General features: G+C 30.8%; 2 protein-coding genes across 2 annotated transcripts; one reads left to right on the forward strand and one right to left on the reverse strand.

Moving 5' to 3' along the window:
* Positions 1-1,345: 1,345 nt before the first annotated feature.
* Positions 1,346-2,227, reverse strand: LOC100305899 (protein RALF-like 34). Its single transcript, XM_003539315.5, has one exon. The coding sequence runs from the start codon at positions 2,010-2,012 to the stop codon at positions 1,647-1,649; it is 366 nt and encodes a 121-aa protein (XP_003539363.1). The 5' UTR covers positions 2,013-2,227; the 3' UTR covers positions 1,346-1,646.
* A 6,175-nt stretch (positions 2,228-8,402) lies between these two features.
* Positions 8,403-9,541, forward strand: LOC100805427 (transcription factor HEC1-like). The gene has a single exon (NM_001317467.2). It carries the CDS (start codon positions 8,643-8,645, stop codon positions 9,369-9,371), a length of 729 nt encoding a protein of 242 aa, NP_001304396.2. The 5' UTR covers positions 8,403-8,642; the 3' UTR covers positions 9,372-9,541.
* The last annotated feature ends 11,196 nt before the right edge of the window (positions 9,542-20,737 follow it).

Raw genomic sequence — 20,737 nt, forward strand, 5'->3', positions numbered from 1 at the left:
CTTAAGAATACTCTACCTACGATTTTTTTAAAGCAAAACAAAGTAAAGATAGAATTTTAATTTTCAATTATGATGTTTATATACTATTTATGAAAATAAATAAGATGTTATTTTTCAATATAATTTATTATTATTTTTAAGTTTCTTAAAATATATAATATATTTTTCAAATAAAGGAAATCATCCCAATTGTCTTTTCACTTGTGTGCAACCTGTGCTGTACATGGATCCTTTTTGTCTTTGTTTTTAAAATGTAGAAAATAGTTAAGATGATAATAAATGAAATTAGGTCTCAAATGATCAATTTTTGAACTTATTGTCTCATGGTACGCCATTTTATGAATATGTAGAAAGAGAATATTAAGCAATGTAACTGATATGTGAGTAGAAAAAATGGTGACATATGTTGCTTCGATTATTTGTTTTCGATTAAGGAGGAAATGAAGTAATTAAGTAAAGCTGGTTTTGTGAATACTGAATAAAATGATTTTCCTTATTTTTATATACTTATTTGTTTATTAAGAATATTATATTATCTTGTTCAGATTTGACATAATTGAAAAGAAAGTTATCATATTTTCTTACCAAACAATTTATAAAATTATCTCATTTTCTATATATTTCTCGAGTGAAACATACAATTGGGTGAGATGTTAAATGGAGGGAAAGATGTGGCATTGATGAGACTGGCGGTGTCATAAACCATTTCGGTGAATTTGATAAATGTTGAGAAAGTTGTTGGTGAAATATTTAAAATTCTTGGTCCCGTAACAACAATTATAAAAAAATTAAACGATGCGAGCTTGCTGTTGGATAGAATTGAGTCATCCTATTCATTAGACTCTTTTATTGCTAGAAAAAAACTTTTTTTTTTCTGTATTTTTTATTTTCCTTTTCAACATTTTTCTTTTTATTTCTTGACCAGTCCAGAAGAGCCATTGTTTAATGAACACAAGCACGCAATGGAAAATTTATCCACCATCAATTTATTCCTAAAAATGAAAATACGCACTTGCAATTAGCTCCTCCTTAGAAAAATGGTAGAGTAGGTACATGTCATCTCTAAATAATAATACTATTTCGTTTAATTTATTTTTCGCAATATATCTTCACAGTTAATCAATTAAAAAGTACCCTAAATGATTTGAAATATAATATTTAAAATAATTAATATTACAAAATATTATTGTAAATTATGATTAAATTACTATATTAGTAGTACAGTATTATGTTTTTAGTCTCTCTGATTTTAAAAAACGATTCGTTAAAAAACTAAAATACAACAATATTTTTAAAATTAAATAGAAGATAAAACCAGAAACTGAAAGTGCTCTGAACACCAAGAAAAAGAAACCGTTGGGTTTATACAAACGAATAAATGACGAAGTAACACAAAAAGCAAGCAGATTCATTTGCGCAGCGCAACGAGTCGATGCAAGTGAAGAATCCCCAAAAACCGTTAACTCAAACACGACACTTTCACTTGACTTGACTTGCTTAGCACAACTAACGACGCCTTAAATCCACAATATAAATCTAGTACACCAATAAAACAAAACAAAACAAAACCACCATAAACGGTACTCGGTTTTTTTATTTCCATCTCCGATCTGAAGCGTGTGATCAGATCGGAACTCACATCAAACTCATCTCCGGCAGCGCGTGATGGCAGAGCATCCTCTGGAGTAAGGGTGAACGGGGCCTCGTGCCCTGTAGCAGTTGTGGGTGTAGTAAGATCTACCAGAACGAGGCGGGCAAGGAATTCGGTTAGCAGAAAGAGCACCGTAGGAGATGTAGTACTTCATCCGCCGCCAGAACAACGATCTCCGACTGTAAGCGTTCTCGACATCCTCTTGGGCGTCGTCTTCGTCGTAGAGCGACATTGTGGTGGGCCACTCCAAGGCGTCCGACATGAGGTTGAAGGCCGTGTCCTCCATGTGCGCCTGCACGGCAACGTGGGAGGTAAAGGCAATGCAGAAGAGTAACAGAGCGAGGGTGAGAAGAGAAGCCATGGGAATAGAGTAGAGAGAGTGAGTATGAGTTTTATTTGTTGTTGGGTGTTGGGGGCAGGGGACAGAGGACAGAGGCTCACATGCGCCAAAGCTGGTTTACAGCTGTGTGTCATCAATGCCTCAATCTACGCGTGGCCATTATTCCTGTGTTCCGCTGCTCCCGTGCTTTCAATTATTCTCTTCGATCCAGTGTGTTGGATGTCATCGCACGGTTTTAATCAATCTCAATATAGCCACCGCTCACTTTAAATTACTCAAATGACAAATTAGGGGTGTTTGGTTTGACTATTTTGTATTTATGTTTTCAGTGAAAACAGAGAATGATGATAAAAAGGTGTTTAGTTAGATTTTTGAAAATATTTTCAATAAAAATGAAATTAGGAAACAACCATGAAAATAATAAAATTTCGCTCTCAGTTTCAGTAAAATGGAAATACGATGATAAGAAATGTAATTTTAAGTAAATTTAAAAATATAAAAAAGATAAAAAGTTAATATATCATAAATTTTTAGTATTTTTATTTTTTGAAAATAGAAAATAAGAAATCAAATCAAATATGTTTCCAGAATTCTAATCTTTTGAAAATGAAAACAGAAAATAAAAATAAAAAATAAAAATGTAAACCAAACACACCCTTTAACTATTAAAAAAAACCCATTTTCTTTGGTCACGAAGGTGTGGCGGAATCACGATTTTCTACAATTCTTTATTTGAATCTTCCATCTACGTAATAACCATTTAATAATCTTAATTTACATTTTGGAATACTAGTGGATGTGTAGAAAACAAATGCCTCCTCATCTATGCCCTAGTGTACACATATACTGATCCATAGTAAACTGGGCCCCTCATATCCGAGTACAGCCTATTTCAGCTAGGAGAAAAAAATTGTTTTAAGAAACAGAAAAAATACACTATCTTTTGAGATGTATACATTTTGAGAGAGAACATATAGAAATACGAAAGAAAGAGAATTTTGTACAAGATGACAAAAAAAAAGAAAAAAAAAAGAGGGGATGAGTTTAGAATTTAAAATGTGAATAAATCATGATTAATTTCTTACTGTACATACAAATTTAAGGTAAATCATTTAAGAAAAAGATTTGTTACTCTATAAGTTTTTCCGTTGTGTTTTTGCTGTTCCTTAAATTGGAATGTCTTGGGCCGTATATGATATTAAGACATGTTGTAGAACATGAAAGCAATTGTCAAAGATGGATATGGAAACTTTTGGTCAATAAGTGGATCACTTATTGAAAATGCAGAAATGGCACTTCTAAAGCCCAATAGTAACCCATCATATAACATGGCCACCCGAGTAGTAAATTCGCTTAGCCCTTTTTGTTCCTCGCATCGCCAAACAAGTTTTTTGTAATTTTTTTTTTCTTAAATACAATTTTGATTTTTTTTATTTTCTTAAATCTATAATTTTAGTCTTTTCATTTTAAAATAGAGGCATTTTATTTCTTATTATAAAAAATCTATAATTTTGGTCAAATTAAACCTTAAACCTAACTAATTTAAGATACCATTATGAAATAATTTAATTAATTAAAATATAATAAACAAAAGAAATAAATATATATAAAATATTAATAAGTCATTGATTCAAGTGGTACTAGATTTAATCCTCTTAAACAAAATTTCAAGTTTCAATCTTGTGGATGAATAAAATATAATTGGGAGGGAAAATTCCACTAAAAATGACCTATCAGATTATGAATTGTTTAAAATAAAAGACTAAATTTATATTTAAATCTTTTTTTTTAAAAAAAATAACATTCACATAAATAAGTTTTCACTATGTATCTCAGATCAAATACACAGTGCAAACTAACTTTTGTTGTGTATCTAATACAAAAGATATGACAAATTGTTATTTTAAACTAGTTTTTTTAAAAGAGTATTTTCATAACGAACAATTTTTTTTAACAGCAACTAAAAAACAAACTTTGGGTGTTGTGCAGGGAACAAATACATATTTTAGCCAAAAATAAAAACAACATTTGCAGTCAATGCAAAGAACAAAAAGAAGGTGCGAATAGAAACCCCCAAAGGGTAATTCTATAGTACGTTACTGCGTGGAAAAGAGGCCCATGATATTTGTATTGTTTTTGTTTCTCGGATCATTCATTAAAAACGTTGAACTGCATGCACAATAAAACATTAAAACTGTACACGACGTATAAACAACAGTAAATCAGGTATGCATGCTCAAAAGTAAACAAACTAGTAATCTTATTCAGGTTTCCTCTCAGAACATCTTCGCATGGTATGTACGATGATTGCTTATGCTTTTATTGTATGATTTTATAAGAGTTTGATTGTGATTAATTCATTGTCTTTTTTATTTTTAATTTAAGCATCATCCTTTACAAATAATGTAATTTTTAAGTTTATTAAATAGATCTTATAAATTACCTTACACATCTTTATATATCTCGTCAATATTAATAACTACTTTAACTTAAATAGTTGTTAGGCCCACTTTTTTTTTTTTTTGTCTTTCTCTCTCTATAAAATGTATAGAGATTAAACTTCATTTCCACTTAAAAAAATAGCACCAAAATACTTATTAAATTACGTGTAATTTTTTCTCATTAAAAAATGCCTCCGTGCCCTCGGGTGATGCTTTCCTTTCAATTTTTTTGTAGCAGAAATTCATTAATGGTTGCTTTAGCAGCAATAGTCACATGAAAACAAAATCCACTGTTTTATGTAATATAATATGCGTGAGAGTCACGTTTAATCCTATATTTTTTTTTATCATTTTCTTAATCAATTATTATGGTTATTAAATTTAAAATTATTTAAATAGATTGGCGGATGTTATTTGTTACACAATCACAATTTTCTTACGTCATTTTCTGTTTGTATCTATATGTTAAAACAAGAAGAAAAAAATGCAAACTCTTTTTCTTATTTTATTGTGTTAAAGCATATATAAGTATTATATTAAAAAAATACATGCAAGTAAGATGAATATATTTATAAAGAAACAAAAATCGGGACCACTTTTTCTGGAATATAGTTAAGCAGCTTATCTTCTTATCAGCTTTTTTTTATTATATATATAATGCAATGATCAATTTTTGCGTGCTTCTCTCCGTGAGAGTTGAGTTTCCAAATTTCCCCTTAGGTTCTCGCCTGGCTTCAAACATAGCAATATATATCTCCCACTCTCAAATGGGTCCCTGCAACAGAGAAGCTAAGATTATAGGTTATTTAGAGAGTATTATTAGATATGCGAATCTTATAAAAGCTAGAGGTGCAGTAACTGTGGTTGGGCTGGCATCATATTGGTTACTAAGAGATATTTAAGTATAATAAATAAATCAAGCACACATTGTTTGAATAATGCATGTGTTTAACCACACAGCAGAATCCGGGAGACATATGATGCATTCCATATATTGCATTTTAACCGACATGATTTTATAAGAACTGTATCAGGGGAATATTTGATTAGAATTTCAAATGATTTTAAAAAAATTATAAAAAATCTTGTAATACTTAATTAAAATTTTAAATATTTTTTTTAAAAAAAAAAAAAAATCTGGTGGTATTTAATCGGAATTTTTTATAACTTCAAAAAAGTTTTTGATATTTAAAAATGTACAAATTTAAGTGATTTTTGTTTTTTACGATAATTTTGATAAATTTTTTAAGATTTTTAATATAAAATATTTATCAAATAATTTCACTCAAACCTTTGAGATTTTATTAACCTTTTATTTTCTTTTTTTATTGATTATTAGATTTTCTTTTTTCTCATACATATTTTTTTTATTTTTAATATTCTTTCAGATGAGTGTGCTATATATATATTTTTTATTATTTTGGAATAGAAAATGTTAAATATACTCATTCACTCCATACTTTTTCTTTTATTTTCTAAATTAAAATAATATTTGTATTATGTGATGAAATTGATCATGTTTTTTTATATTGACTAATTTATCACCTGTTCAACACAATGTTTTTTGTGACTGTCACCCTTAATTCTGTCATCTACATAACTTAGTAATCCAGCTATGATTTTTTTTATCCTTACTACTCTCTTTTAATATATGTTTATTTTTGCATCCCATTTAGATTTATTTATCATGAAATAATTGTAGTAATTAAAAAACCAGAAGATCAATGTATACTTTTAAATATATTGTTCAAATTCAAAAGTGAGAATGAGAAGATGTTATTACAAGAAAGATTAATATAGGAAGACATAAAGTTAGAATTAATATAACTATTAAAAAAATTAAAAAAAATATATTGATTTTACTTCTTTTTTTTATCCAAAGTTCATCATTTTTATTATATTTTTATTAACTAATAATTTTGAATATACTTTTAAAAATTCACAGAATTCTTTCAAATCTTATAAATTTATAAAGTTTTTTTAAATTCTTTAAATTCTTATAATACAAATCTAGTAAAATTTAAACTATCATAAAAATATGATAAATCATAATATTCTTACATAATTTTTAAAATTCACATAATTTTTATGCTAAAACAGTCTTTTAAAATTATAATCCAATACACCCTCTTAATTTAGGAATAATTAATGTATTATACAAAAATATTTTTAATTATTAAAAAGTAGTATTATATTGAGAGAGCAAAAGGTGGGCATATGAGCTTGGGTCTCAGTTTAACTCGCAAATTAAACAAGTTTGGTTTGTGGATTAATTAATGAACCAACTTAGGGACCAGTTACTATTTTAAATAGTATTTTTTTATATTTTTATTTATATATGTTTGGATAATTACTACTCAGTATTTGATTAATATATGCCGACCTTCTTTCTAGTACATTTGAATATATTTATAATTGTTTGTATAAGAAATTAGAGATATTGAATTTGTATACTGTCTTTCATGTTTGATTATGCAGATTGAGTTTTCTTTTAGATTTTTTTTATTTTTCGTTGATTTTATATTATATATTTTTCAGGTTTTTCATCAATTTTTTTTTAATAATTTCATAATTTTTTGTTTTCAAAGTTTGATATTTTTTACTATTAGGCGGCTTGCAGACTGGCTTTTCCATTAAACTACAGGCTAAGTAGATTGAGTGCAGAACCAAACAAAAGTGTGATTCATTTAACAAAACGGATTAGCCAGTCTAACTCATTTAAATGAATGATTACGGTTTGTCAGTGTACGAATTTATACGGGATAATTTAAAATCACTTATTCAAATACCCGTTAAAGTAATTTTGGGGTTCTATTTACATGTTTAGTCTCATATTATGAAACACATTAGGAATTCAAAATTAATTTTTTTATTAAAACAACTTTAACTAGTTTTTGGCTTAATTAGACACAAAATTTTATAATCGACTATTTTACTAACATATTTTTAAACAAAATTTAATATGACAATTTTGCATACCTCCGGCAACCAGCACATGAATTGAAATGACAGCAAAAATTATAAACACTATGCAACACTGCTAGCTTCAGACTTCAGTGGACTTGCCCTAAGTGCGGTGATAAGTCGATAGAGGGCAACACTTTGATTGTTTCGCATTCATTTCCATTAATTCTTTCCGCCAAGCAATAAGCATATATATAGTTGGGACCACTGTCTCCACGCTCTTATCTCCTTCATCATCTCTGCCTTCGCTGCACCTTTCTCAGTGACGGAGGTAATTAATTAACCCTAGCTTGTAGTAATGAATTTTATCTCCCAATGTTGTTCTGACCAATGTCATGTGACAGGGGGGCTACCCAGCTGTTCCTTTATTATCTCACAAATTAACTGTTAAAATAATTTTATTTTTATTGTTATGAATTTAAAATATTCATCAATTTTGCGAGTTATTAATTTTTACCGATCGAGAAACTCTCCCGTGATTATATTTAATGAAATATAGTTTCTTGATTATATTTTTTTCATTAAAAAGTTTAAACTTAACATTTTGTTTAAGATATTTGAAGTTATTTTCATTCATACAAACGACATATTTGTTAACCGGTAAAATAAAATATTCAAGGGAAAGAAATCGAATAGTTTTGAGTAAAAAGGATGCCATATTGGAAGGAAAGGAATGGAAGCTGGTTCATGCACCTTGCACCAGCATTCAAGCATTATATCCTTGCACCCAAACCCTACCTCAATGCTTGTGGTCCCTTAGCTTCTCATTTTCAACCATTGATCTTAAATGCTTCCAGCTTTGACGGTTCACAAAGATAAACATCAACGGTGGAAAGGAAATCAACCCTCATTCCTAAAGGCAACCCCACACGTCATGGGCGGTCTCAATTAATAAAAATGGCAAGTCCATCATAGATTTTCTTTCCCTTTCCATATATAGATAAAATTATAAAAAATACATTGCTTTCGAATTGCTATAAAAAGGCCTTCCATTACCTGCTGCATTGGTCGGTTACAGAGATAATAATCCTGCAGCACTTTCAGACTTTCTGCAATCTGTGCACTGTTTAATTCCATATTATCCTTTATCTATCTCTTTATCTCTCTTCTGCAAAGTGCAAACCCTACTTACTACTTTCACAGCTCCTACCTCCTATTCCTCTCCCTTCCCATACTCTCTGCTCCTAACTTTTTCTCTCTTCTCCCCTTTCTTCCATTCCTCCTTGTCTCTCGCAACGCGAAATTCATGGACGTGGACATACTGAAAACTTCCACGAGTGACAACATCAGCATGGACATGATGATGACGATGATGCAAATGGAAAAGTTCCCTGAATTTTGTGAACCTTTTTATAACAACAACAACAACACTAGTACTGCTCCTCTCTACCCAGAAAACGAGCTCTTAATAAACTCCACCACCACTCTACCCGTGTTCTCCAACGTTATTAACAACCCAAACGTTATAACTCCACCACCATCTTCCTCTAATTTTATTCAACAACAACCCATGACACCCCATCTTGAACCCAACTTGGAGAAGAGGAATTCTGTGGCGGCTATGAGGGAGATGATTTTCCGCGTAGCAGTGATGCAACCTATTCATATAGACCCTGAATCCATCAAGCCACCGAAGAGAAGGAACGTGAAGATTTCAAAAGATCCGCAGAGTGTGGCGGCGAGGCACAGAAGAGAAAGGATAAGCGAGAGAATAAGGATACTTCAGAGATTAGTTCCTGGTGGGACCAAAATGGACACGGCTTCTATGTTGGATGAAGCCATTCACTACGTGAAGTTCTTGAAGAAGCAAGTGCAGACGCTGGAACAAGCAGGGGCAAGTAGACCCTTGAATGTTGTTGGCTTCCCTACTACTGCGTCCAACGCCAATAATAATAATAGTTATTCTGGTTTTGTGAAGAGTTGTCAGCCTTATCCAATGCTGGGTTCTGCAGCTTCTAAACAATTGCTTAGTTGAGAAGTGTTTGTTTGATACATGCATGAAAAATGAAAATCAATGAATTATATATGTGGTTTTTATTTTATTTTTTATCTTCATAGTATTGTGATCGATCGTGCATGGATTATAAAGACAGTGTTTGTCAGTGTAATTGTCATTGTTTCGAGAATTTCTTTTTCTCTCTTCCAACCTTGCTAAACGGGGAAACCAATTCAATGAACTACTAATTTGAATGAATATATATTATTTTCTTCATTTTTTTTTGTTTGTAATTTTATAATCAGTCTTCACTGATAACGTCCTAAGTCCTTAATTTCACTTCTATCTAATCAGAATGAATGTCAGAAAATATGTTTGAATAATAACAAACAGGCAAATGATCTAGACTCTTACAATCACCGCGATATATATATATATATATATATATATATAAAACAAAAGTTTGACCGATGTAGTGATGTTTTGGTATTCTAAATGCGCAACTCTAATGGGCCAGTTTTAAGTTTTCTGGACATCTGTATCTTTATGAGGGGTCACATGCAAATGGCTTATAGCGGTTTATTTTAAGCATGCTGATCGACGACATTAAGTACACCGCGCAAGCGGTCTGCAGCCTGCATCATGTATGCATATATGCATAATTATTTTGACATATTCGTCACAGTAATAATAAAATTTTATAATGTTATCTTTTTATATCTCTTTATTATTATATCACTAGTCATATTTCATATTTTTCTTTGTTTCTTTTTTTATAAAAAAAATATGATACAAATTTTCATTAAAAAATAATGATATTGGTTGACGAGAAGAAATCAATTTATTTCAAAAATAAAAAGTTATTTTTTACCTTTATCATTCATTTTTTTAAAATTTAATAATTTAAGATTAATTACTTAGGATAACTATTGCATAAGAAAAAAAAATTCTAAAAGAGTTAGTAACTTTTAATCCCTCTTCTTGCTTGATACGTGGATACATGGAAAACTAAAACTACGTGAAAAGCTATTGCAATGAAAGCAAAAAAGAAAAACCAAGGGACCAAATTAAGAAAAGAGATATTATTTTATTTATTTATGTAATACATTTTATATATGTAACAACTGTTTACATATGCAAAAGTAAGGCTAGGTACAATTACTATCCCCATGTTTTTGCATGGCAAAGAATCTTTTGACGTCGGGATGCATTAGTCTTTTATGCATTACATTTTATAATATATATATATATATATATATTTATCTTCATCACATTAACTAGTCTCCTATTTTATATTTCTTTCTTTGTTTACATTTTATTGTATAAAGATAATTTCTCCAAAGGAAACAATGTAAACATTTTGATGTGTTTCCGAAGACATTAATACATGGCTTACCACAAGATATTGTTTGTTTCGACTTGAATGAACCTCACAATTTAGTCATTTAAGGTCGGGATATTGAAACTATAAAATAAACCATAAGTCATACACGTTCCACTAATCCCTTAATTAACCTTGATTGGTAGCAACTGCTTCATTATTGTAACAAAAGATATTTTTTATAAGATATTTTATCCAAAAGAAACATATATAAATATGAGATAATTAAGATGATTGATTCATCAAGAAAGTTTGAAAGAAAATGTAATATTGTAGGTACATTTTACGAATAATAAAAATGCTTTAGACATTTTCTACTATTCAATGAAACTTTGTAATTAATCAAATTTGTAACTTTAATGTATCTATATATTGTTGTTCCATTTATACATTCTATATTCGCATAAGTCAAATAGTATGAATGTTTAGACATCAGCATGGATGCTCAAAATGAAAAACGTTGACCTTTGATCGATGTTGAGTACTGAAATCTGAATACATTATTTATTAAGATTCATTATATATTTTCTATTATTGTTTTACATCCACATTTATATGTGTTGAAAAAGAGTTTTAATTATTAAAATTTATACCCTAAAATTTTATATCTAATTCCCATGTATTTGTGTGAAATAGAAAAAATATGTTTTTTTATCCCCACATAAAAACGTAATTGTGGGCATCGGTATAAGGTTTTTGGGTTATGAAAAAAAGTCTATTGTTCTTTCTAGATCGGCCTTTTAATTCCCTTATATGTAATATTTTAACATTTTACGCAAGAATTTAAGAAGCTTAAAAAAATAACGTGAGACAAATATTCCTTTATATATAATATTATGTATTGTTTCTTATGTCTATTAATTCACTAACCCAGACACGATAAATTATTAGATAGTTACCATGTGTCTATAATTCTGCATTTTCTTTGACACGTACTTAAAATTTCCTGTTTTAAAAAATAACAATATTTGATTATATATATAGTATAGGAATTATTATAAATCATAATGACTCTGAACCAGCTAATAATTTATCTCCACGTAGTCATTTATATATTTATTCTAGAGAAGAAAATAGCCCATGAGGTTAAACGAAGTAGGTTGCCTCCCGCGGCAAGGTCTAATGATTTGGTTGTTCGTGTCTCAAGGATCATGCCTCACAAATGTCACATTTTTATTTTATTTTCCTTACACTATAAGGGGATCAAAGTCTACATTAGAAAAAAAAGAAGGTGAGAAAAATATGCAGAAGTCACTAGCGAATGTGGCCCATGTGAAAATAGTCTACTAGGGTCCCATGCACCCAAAGAGATAGGATATTTAATTATTATCTGATAGTGAATAAAAACTAAAGCACCACGGGGCACCTTGCTATCAGCATATGCATTATCTCTGCACCTTGCCACCTTCTGTATAGTGCATTGTATCCTCCTCTGACACATTCCTTATCGTATTCCCATCTTTCCGTTTTACTTTGCCTTTCTATTTTTTTGCATACATCATTCTTCATATTTTATTTTAATATTATATATGAGATCCACTTACTCATTCATCCTCATTTATAATAAATAATTAATCTTAACAGTTAAACTTTAAAAAATAAATAATTTAAAAGAGAAATAACTCTAAAAAAACTTATATATATATATATGTGTGTGTGTGTGTCGGTGTACGTTCCTCGAGGAGCAATATTAGAGCTTATCCCATTCCATCTAGCTAGGACAATATATCTGCAGGTGAATTACAGGTACAGGTAGAGTCTTCTTAGTTATATATATATATATATATATATAATATTGGTACCAGTAGTATGTATTCATAAAATGAGTTAACATTTACATATCGATACATCCTTCAATTGTATCCGTAGGTCAGAAAAAGACATAAGTAGGAGAAAAAAAAGCCAGTGAGAATTCATTCAATTTTTTTAGCCATCTATCGTGAAAATGCAAGAAAAATTCAGACACTATAGCTTTAGCATTTAATATTTCCTTATCTATAGTTATTATAATATTGTTATATTCTCTATTACAATGGGCGCAGTTGTAGAACTTCATATATGGCACGCTGTGGTATAAAAGAATCTCAACTTTATAATTTCCTAATTAATAATTATATCAATTTGCTTGAATAATTAAGTAATTAAGGCCAGGGCATCAAATTTTATAAAATTATTTTAATAATATTTATCAATTGATTGAATTTATTTAAAAAACAATGCGTTCTGTTCAAGTCACATGCTTCTTCTTTATCAAGTTACAAGGATGATTTTGGTACCTGTATTTGCTTTTATCAGGGTCTCATACTTTTCAAATCAAAGAAATCTGGTGCAAGTATTAATACTATGTCCAATTTTTAACAATTGGGTTAATAGATTATATTATGCGATATGTGATAACGGATTCAAATGACTTGACATGCCACAATATTAATATCGATGCTTTTAAAATCAATTAAACTGGTTATGAAATCGATCAAAGCATTGATACAAGCTAGGTTCAATTGTTCAATTGTGGTTGGATTAATATTGAATGAGTATTAATATAATAAAAAAAAAAACTTTATCATACTAAAAAATAAAAATAAAACATAATTTTAAAAGTTTTTAACATTTAAACCAAATACAAAAGATCAAATCGAATATATTGTAATACTTAAAGTCAAAGTTTTCACAATACACGCCAACAATTATTAATTTTTTAGAAGCGTCAACAATTATTAATAATAACAAGTTTACATTTAGAATAAATCTAATACGACAAATATAGGAATAAAAATACAATTAAGCGTATATAATATCTTTTCATTTGTGAATAATATACTTGTTTAGGGGATATTTAGATAAAAACTAATCCATGTTAATTGGTTTGGGTTGATTTTTTTTTAAATGGCAATTTGAACCAGAACTGATTTTTTTATCCATGAAAATCAAATACAATTCTAAGAGATTTACAATAACTCAAGTATATTGTTCGACTAAGTGAACTAGGCCTCATTGACACCATACCTTGATTTAGGTAAAGTCATCGGGCCTCCTAATAAAAATATATAAAACATGAAAAATATGGGAAAAACTATAAAATTGTAATAAAAGAAAACAAATTAATAATATAAAAAATAGAATTATAAAACACGCAGATAAAAAAAATAGAAGCACGTAACATAAAAATTATAAGATTACAAAATTACACAATATAAAAAAAAATAAAACTTGCAACAATAATATAGGTTTGAATCGGTTGGAGTGCCCCAAAAGTCAAATCCAATACTTGAACCAAGAGGAAAAAAGGAAATATAGCCCTTTTGTAAGTGTTTAACGGGCTGCTTTAGCCAGCTGGGTCCATGAACTAAGAAGTAATAAAAAAAACACTGGGCCTTGTTTCTAAAATACGTATACTATTCAAAGATTATATTATTATATCAGTTTGATGCTTTTTTATTTTCTCACTTTTTTTGGTGATTTTTACTGACTATGTATATTATATTTTCAGCCAAAAGTTTCACAGGCTATACATAAAAAAAGGTTTTTATAGAATAATGTTTTTTGTCTTTTTTTTCGTCTTGGCCTTTTATTTTTTCATTGGATGGGCTCAAAGTGGGGACCAGACCGGAATAGCCCCTAATGATTCAAGTTAGAAATAGTGAATGGGCTGTAGCAGAATGAGATGGCCCAGTCATTTCTAGAAATGACTTCTTAGTTCTCATCCCGTTTTTCCCATAAGTTTGAGCCATTGTCTATATTTTTTCTTTTCCCTGAGGGCTTCTTGTTTACGTTATCTATCTTTTCTTATAATTTTAATATAATTAATTTTATACCAAATAATATAATAAAATGTTTAAAATTACGGTAATAATAAATTATTTCTAATTTAGAAATGATATCTTAAAGAATAATTATTTTTTTCTAAATGGTAAAGTTATTTTTGAAGTGTAAAGATTAGTATGTTTGTGAACCTTTGAGAAATAAGTTGTCAATGAAAATTTTGAAAAGTTTTGCTTTTCCTAAAATTACTTATCCTCATTTTACAAAATTAATCTTAAAATTTTCACAAGTTAACCGAATGAAATAACAATGTACAAATGGCTTTTTCAGTTGGGACATTGATCATATCCAAACACATTATTAATCTTCTCATTAGAATTTTTATTATTACATGTGTATTTTTAATGGATTTTGTATAAAAAGTGTTCTTTCTTGCGGAATTTTGTTCTCGAGTTTATGGATAATTGGTTCCTGGATAGTTTCTCTGCAAGGAATATGACATGTTTTGCAAGTTGCGACAACATTTTCCGTTACAAATGTAAAAACAAAAAACATTTTACAATAAATTTTGTAGGTAAATCAGCAGCAAAGAGCTGGTTCTGCAAAAAAAAAAAAAAAAGGGTACATAACAGGTTCTGTACATAAAACTGCACGAGATTTTTTTAGTTTTTTAACAAAGTAGAAAAAAATTGTAAGTAAATTTTCTGAAATGTTTTACAAAATAATATTTTTTAGTCACAAAATTTCAACATAATTTTATTTTGTAAATAAGATATGATTTTAAAATCTTTTAATATTAATAATTTTTTGTTATTATAGTAAACTAATTTATTTAGTTCTATTTTTGTTGTATGAGATACCCGCATTTAAAACTTGACAATATTTTGGATAGGATTTTTTTTTTAAATGCGGGAAACAAAAAACATTACTTTTAATTGTAAAAAAATTATACAAATCACATGTAGAAATTAAAATTTATTATTTAAGAAATATTTTAAATTGTTTAATAAATAATAAATTATATTCTTATCGAATTTGGAATTATTTTTTCTTCTCCCAAATAAAATATACATATCTAACATGTGGTGCTTCTGAACATGTGACTTGGTGATTGTGAACATGTTGACTTGCTGGAAAGAATATTAAAGAACGAAGCACGAGGTGCTGCTTCGTGGTTGTTGACTTGTTTTTATTGAAAATTGTCGTTACCACACACATCGTTGTAATAACTTTAAACATGAATTAATTTTTTTTGTTTTATTCTTTGTGCTGACTGGACTTTGGAAATTGCCCAATGCCCCAACACTCCAATAGCTCAATACGGTTTTTTAATACATATTATATATTATCCGTACATTTTTTACACTGTATAATACAGTAATATCATAAATCCACGCGACAGCAGCAAAATACTTTTTTTTTTTTTAAGGAATCATATTTTCGTTAATGGAAATATATTTAAAGATTAAGTTTTTGTTAAGTTAAATTGATCTATACGTCTCTTTAGCATTATTAAATATTTATTTAAGTACCTGATTTAAAAATTAATTAAAGCACTGTATCAAAAAAATCTTCAAAATGCAACCAAAAATAAATAAAAAATTTCAAAAACACCATCATTGAGTTCCTGATAAATATATTTAATGTGTCGCTCTAAATTAATGAAAAATGTTAGGTATCATAGGCTGATAGCGATTTATTATAATCATTACGCGGCATTTGATGAAGGACCAACAAGAGCATGTGTAATTATTTTTTTACCAAAAAAGAACGTGCACAATTAATACAATTATCTATTCCTTCAAAAAAATTAATACAATTATACTAATTTTTGTTTCTTTAACTCAATTTGAGATAACACGTACCAAATGCACTAGCATGATGATGATAGTAATTCTCATTGCTGTGGAGCACCACCAGAGGGCTAGAAAATCTTCTGCATCCATATCAACCTGCAGTATCTTACTCTGATTTCTTGCACTTATAAAGTAGATTGTTTCCTTTCTTTACAGTTCACTATATAAACTTTGTCATATGTTCCCATTGCACTCTGTTGTTTTGTAACTTAATTATCATTTACTCATCACAATTAAAAATAATAATAATTAGGATTTAGGGTTTTGAGTTAGGGATATATGTTGTTGGTACGCAATGAACTTCAAGAATTTGAAGTATTAAACATAAATAGATTTGGAACAGAATTTTCTTTTTGTACTAATAAAAGAAAAGTGCAAAAATTGAGGGAAAAAATAATAAGTTATTTCATTAAAAGTAACATGTCATTAGTATTTAGCTTTTGCAAATATTTAATGATATTGATTTCCAATAATTCAAATTAGATGAAGAAGGAGTAAGATCGACGTCCCATCAAATTTCTATAATTATAATTGATAAAGAGTATTTTTTTAGTTCTTTTAACACATATAATAATTTATACAACAATTATATTGTATTTTATTTTTTTATTCTAATTTATGTCAACCATTCTATCATTTATTATATTTTAAATTTAAATTTCTCTCTTTTTTTTAGAAGCTCTCTTTTTTTCTGTTAGTTGTACATTTTATTTTATAATTTGTTATATAAATATCATTTCTCTCTAAATAATAATCAAATTTCTTTAATTAAAATGATGGTTTTCTTCTATTGTATGAACATATATTAGCTTTTGCAACTAGGAAAAGCAAGAGTTTATTTTCTGAGCTAGGATATATTTTTGGAAGTAACATATATTCAAAAAATTCCTTAGAAAATCCACAAATAATACTTTTTATTAGTAAAAAAACATAAAAAAAACACTAATTACAATGCACAAATAAGGTTTTAATAACATCCTTTAAAAATAGATTATTCATGCCATTAGGACATAAGATGCCAAAACATAACGTTACTTCAGTAGAGGCTATAGCTTTTTTAACCCAATTAGCAAAATGATTTCTAATAGCAACAACACAACTCGAGCTAGCAGGCTCAAAAGACCCACCAACAGACCAATTTACTTCAACGATTATGTGTAAAAGGAATGATGATAGAATTATTAATTCAGTTGAAGAAGATTCCTCACTACCTTGACCATAATTTTATTACAGTCACCTAAAAACATATTACAAAATTTGTTATTACAATTCTCTTCAACAAATTATCCTTTGTAATTCACTGTAAATACTGCAAGAATGAATAAAACAAGGAGGGAAGTTTATCAAATAATTTTTAGTTCCTTTTAGTATATTAGTGTCCCAACAATTTGGTCTGACCATTCCTTTTTCTGCTCCCTCTGTTCTCACCATGCCCAACCACTACACCTGCTAAACCACCTCAGACCGCCTGGAAGAAGCCATAAACTGCCTCACGTAGGACCAACATATCCTCACTCAGAACCATGCTTCCCTCTCCTAGGCCCATAAAACTCTCAATAGCAAAATTAATTCCATATTGGAACAACTTGCTGCAATTACAATCACCCTTACCTCGCTCAAATCCCCTCCGTCTTGTCCCTACCCTTGCGTCGATATGAGACTTGAGGTTCCTCGGTTTTATGGCCAGGATCCTCTAGGTTGGATTTTCAAGATTACACAAATTTTTAATTATCAAGGTGTACCTGATGCAGAGCATCTCACTATCATCTCCTTCTACATTGAAGGTCCAGCCCTCTGCTAGTATGAATGGATGTCTCGCAATGGCTTCCTCACGACATGGTTAGCCATGCTTCACGCTTTGGAGTCGCATTTCTCCCCATCCTTTTACGACGATCCTCACAATGCTCATTTCAAACTCCAACAACACGAGTTCATGAATGATTGTCTCACGGAGTTTGAGCGGCTTGCCAATAGAATCATGGGCCTCGTACCATTATTTCTCTTCAGCTACTTCATTTTTGGACTAAACCTCGAGTTGCACCGTGAAGTCCAGGCCCTACAACCCATGTCCCTTTCGCAGGCCATCTCCTTGGCCAAATTATAGGAAGACAAACTTTATGACCATCGCCACGATGCTCGATTTTATTCCCCTCCCACGGCCTCCCCAATGCCACTTACCACCGCAACTCACCATTGATGAGTTACTTGAAGAATTAGGTTGCGCATCGTGGTTCTTGAAACTCGACCTGAGCCAGGGATTTCATCAAATTTGTATAGCTGCAGAAGACATCCTTTCGAACTCACCAGGGCCATTGAGTTCAAGGTAATGCCATTCGGCCTCTGCAGCGGACCCTCTACATTTCAAGCAGCTATGAATGAGCTGTTGAAATTGTTCCTCCATAAATTTGTCGTTGTTTTTTTTATGACATTTTGGTCTACAACCCTTGCTTATCTTCCCACCTGTGCCATTTGGAAGTAGTGCTCACCACCCTTTCCCAAGGTGAATTTTACTTACGTCGCTCAAAGTGTCTATTTGCTAGGAACCAACTCCATTATCTTGGTCATATCGTTTTAGATCAAGGTGTTGCTCCTAAACCTAATATGATTCAAGCTATGCTTGGTTGGCTGCGCCCTTCCTCTCCCATAAAACTACACGAATTTTTGGTTTTAGCTGGCTTTTATAAAAAATTCATCAGGGGATATGTGTCCATTGTTGGCCCGTTCATTGCTCTGCCTTTCAAGGACCAATTTCTTTGGAACTCAAGATGTTGAGTTAGCCTTTACACAACTCAAGCAACTCATGACTGAGGCACCAGTGCATGCTACCCCGAACTTTTCTATTCTGTTCATTCTAGAAACCGATGCCTTTGGTTCTACCATGCGAGTTGTCCTTATTTAGAACTCGCACCTAATCGCCTTTTATAGCAAGTTCCCCCCCCCCGCCTCCAACGGGCTTCCACATATGTCCGTGAATTACACGCCATAACATCAGCAGTTCGCAAATAGTGCCATTACTTGCTTAGCCACCCCTTCACCATACTCACTAATAACAAGAGTTTGAAGGAACTCATGTCGCATGTTATCCAAACTCTTGAACAACAAATTTATTTATCCAAGTTACTTGGTTATGACTACACCATCCAATACAAGTCAAGTGTTAGTAATGTTGTGGCAGATGCTTTGTCTCGTGTCGTCCCACCATTGGATGGTTAGCTTTTCATTCTGTCGATGCCCAATTTCGACTTCTTGGAGTAGTTACGCCAATCACTTCATTCTTCCATCATTTATTTGGATTTGTTGGAGAATATCAGACAACGGCCTAAGCAGCATTCTGGTTTCAAGGTCGACCGTAAGCTTATCTTTTTTCAGGAAAGGATATGGATTCCTTCGGACAATCATTTAAATTCTCCTGCTATAGTTTCACGCCACCCCTATGGGCGATCACATAGGGGTTGCCAAAACCCTCCATAACCTTCAAGACAACTTCTTCTGACCGCATATGCATTGTGATGTTCGTCACTATGTGTCTGAATGTCTCATCTATCAACAGACAAAGTACGAGACTAGGAAACCAGCAAGGTTGCTTCAGCCCCTACCTATTCCAGCTTCTTCATGGGAGGACCTTTCTTTAGATTTTATTATTGGGTTACTGCAATCACACGGGCACATAATTATTTTGGTGATTGCTGATCGTTTTCCAAGGGCATTCACTTGGGAGCCCTTCCTTCAAGATATACTGCTCATACAGACGCTTTACTTTTTCTGGATTTGGTTTGCAAGCTTTGCGACTTTCCATAGAGCTTGGTGTCAGATAGGGACCTGCTGTTCATTAGCAATTTCTGATGTAAATTATTTCGCTTGAGTCACACCAAGTTATGGATGAGTACCTCTTATCACCTAGGAACCAACGGGCAGACTGAGGTTCTCAATTGAACCTTGGAAAAATATATTTGTTCCTTTGTCCATGACAGGCCAACCCTCTGGTTCAAGTTCCTGGCTTTGGCAAAATGGTCGTATAATACTTCAGTCCATTCCGACACCGGTCTATCACTATTTTGTAGTGACTTATGGCAAACCTCCTCCGTCAATTTCTAATTACTTGTAGGGCTCTTCCTCGATAGAAGTTGTTAATTCATTAATGATGACTCACACTGCTATTCGCTCCACTCTACACCATTGTCTCCTTAAGGCTTAAACTACTATGAAGCATTCCGCTGATGCTCATTGCAATGGCGATTCTTATAATGCTGGTGACTGGGTGTATGTTCATCTCCGCCTTTACCACCAAACGTCTCTTTCTCCAACATATGCCAAATTGTCCAAACGCTATTTTGGATCCTTTCCAAAATTCATTGTTTTTCATGTTTCTTTATTGAAATTGCACCAGGGAACACCGTCGGATTCTC

The sequence above is a fragment of the Glycine max genome, chromosome 11 (genome assembly GCF_000004515.6).
Source record: "Glycine max cultivar Williams 82 chromosome 11, Glycine_max_v4.0, whole genome shotgun sequence".
Taxonomy (NCBI): domain Eukaryota; kingdom Viridiplantae; phylum Streptophyta; class Magnoliopsida; order Fabales; family Fabaceae; genus Glycine; species Glycine max.

Excerpts from the sequence above, each read along its gene's own strand:
- LOC100805427 (NM_001317467.2), top strand. The coding sequence starts at position 8,643 with ATGGACGTGGACATACTGAAAACTTCCACGAGTGACAACATCAGCATG.
- LOC100305899 (XM_003539315.5), bottom strand. The coding sequence starts at position 2,012 with ATGGCTTCTCTTCTCACCCTCGCTCTGTTACTCTTCTGCATTGCCTTT.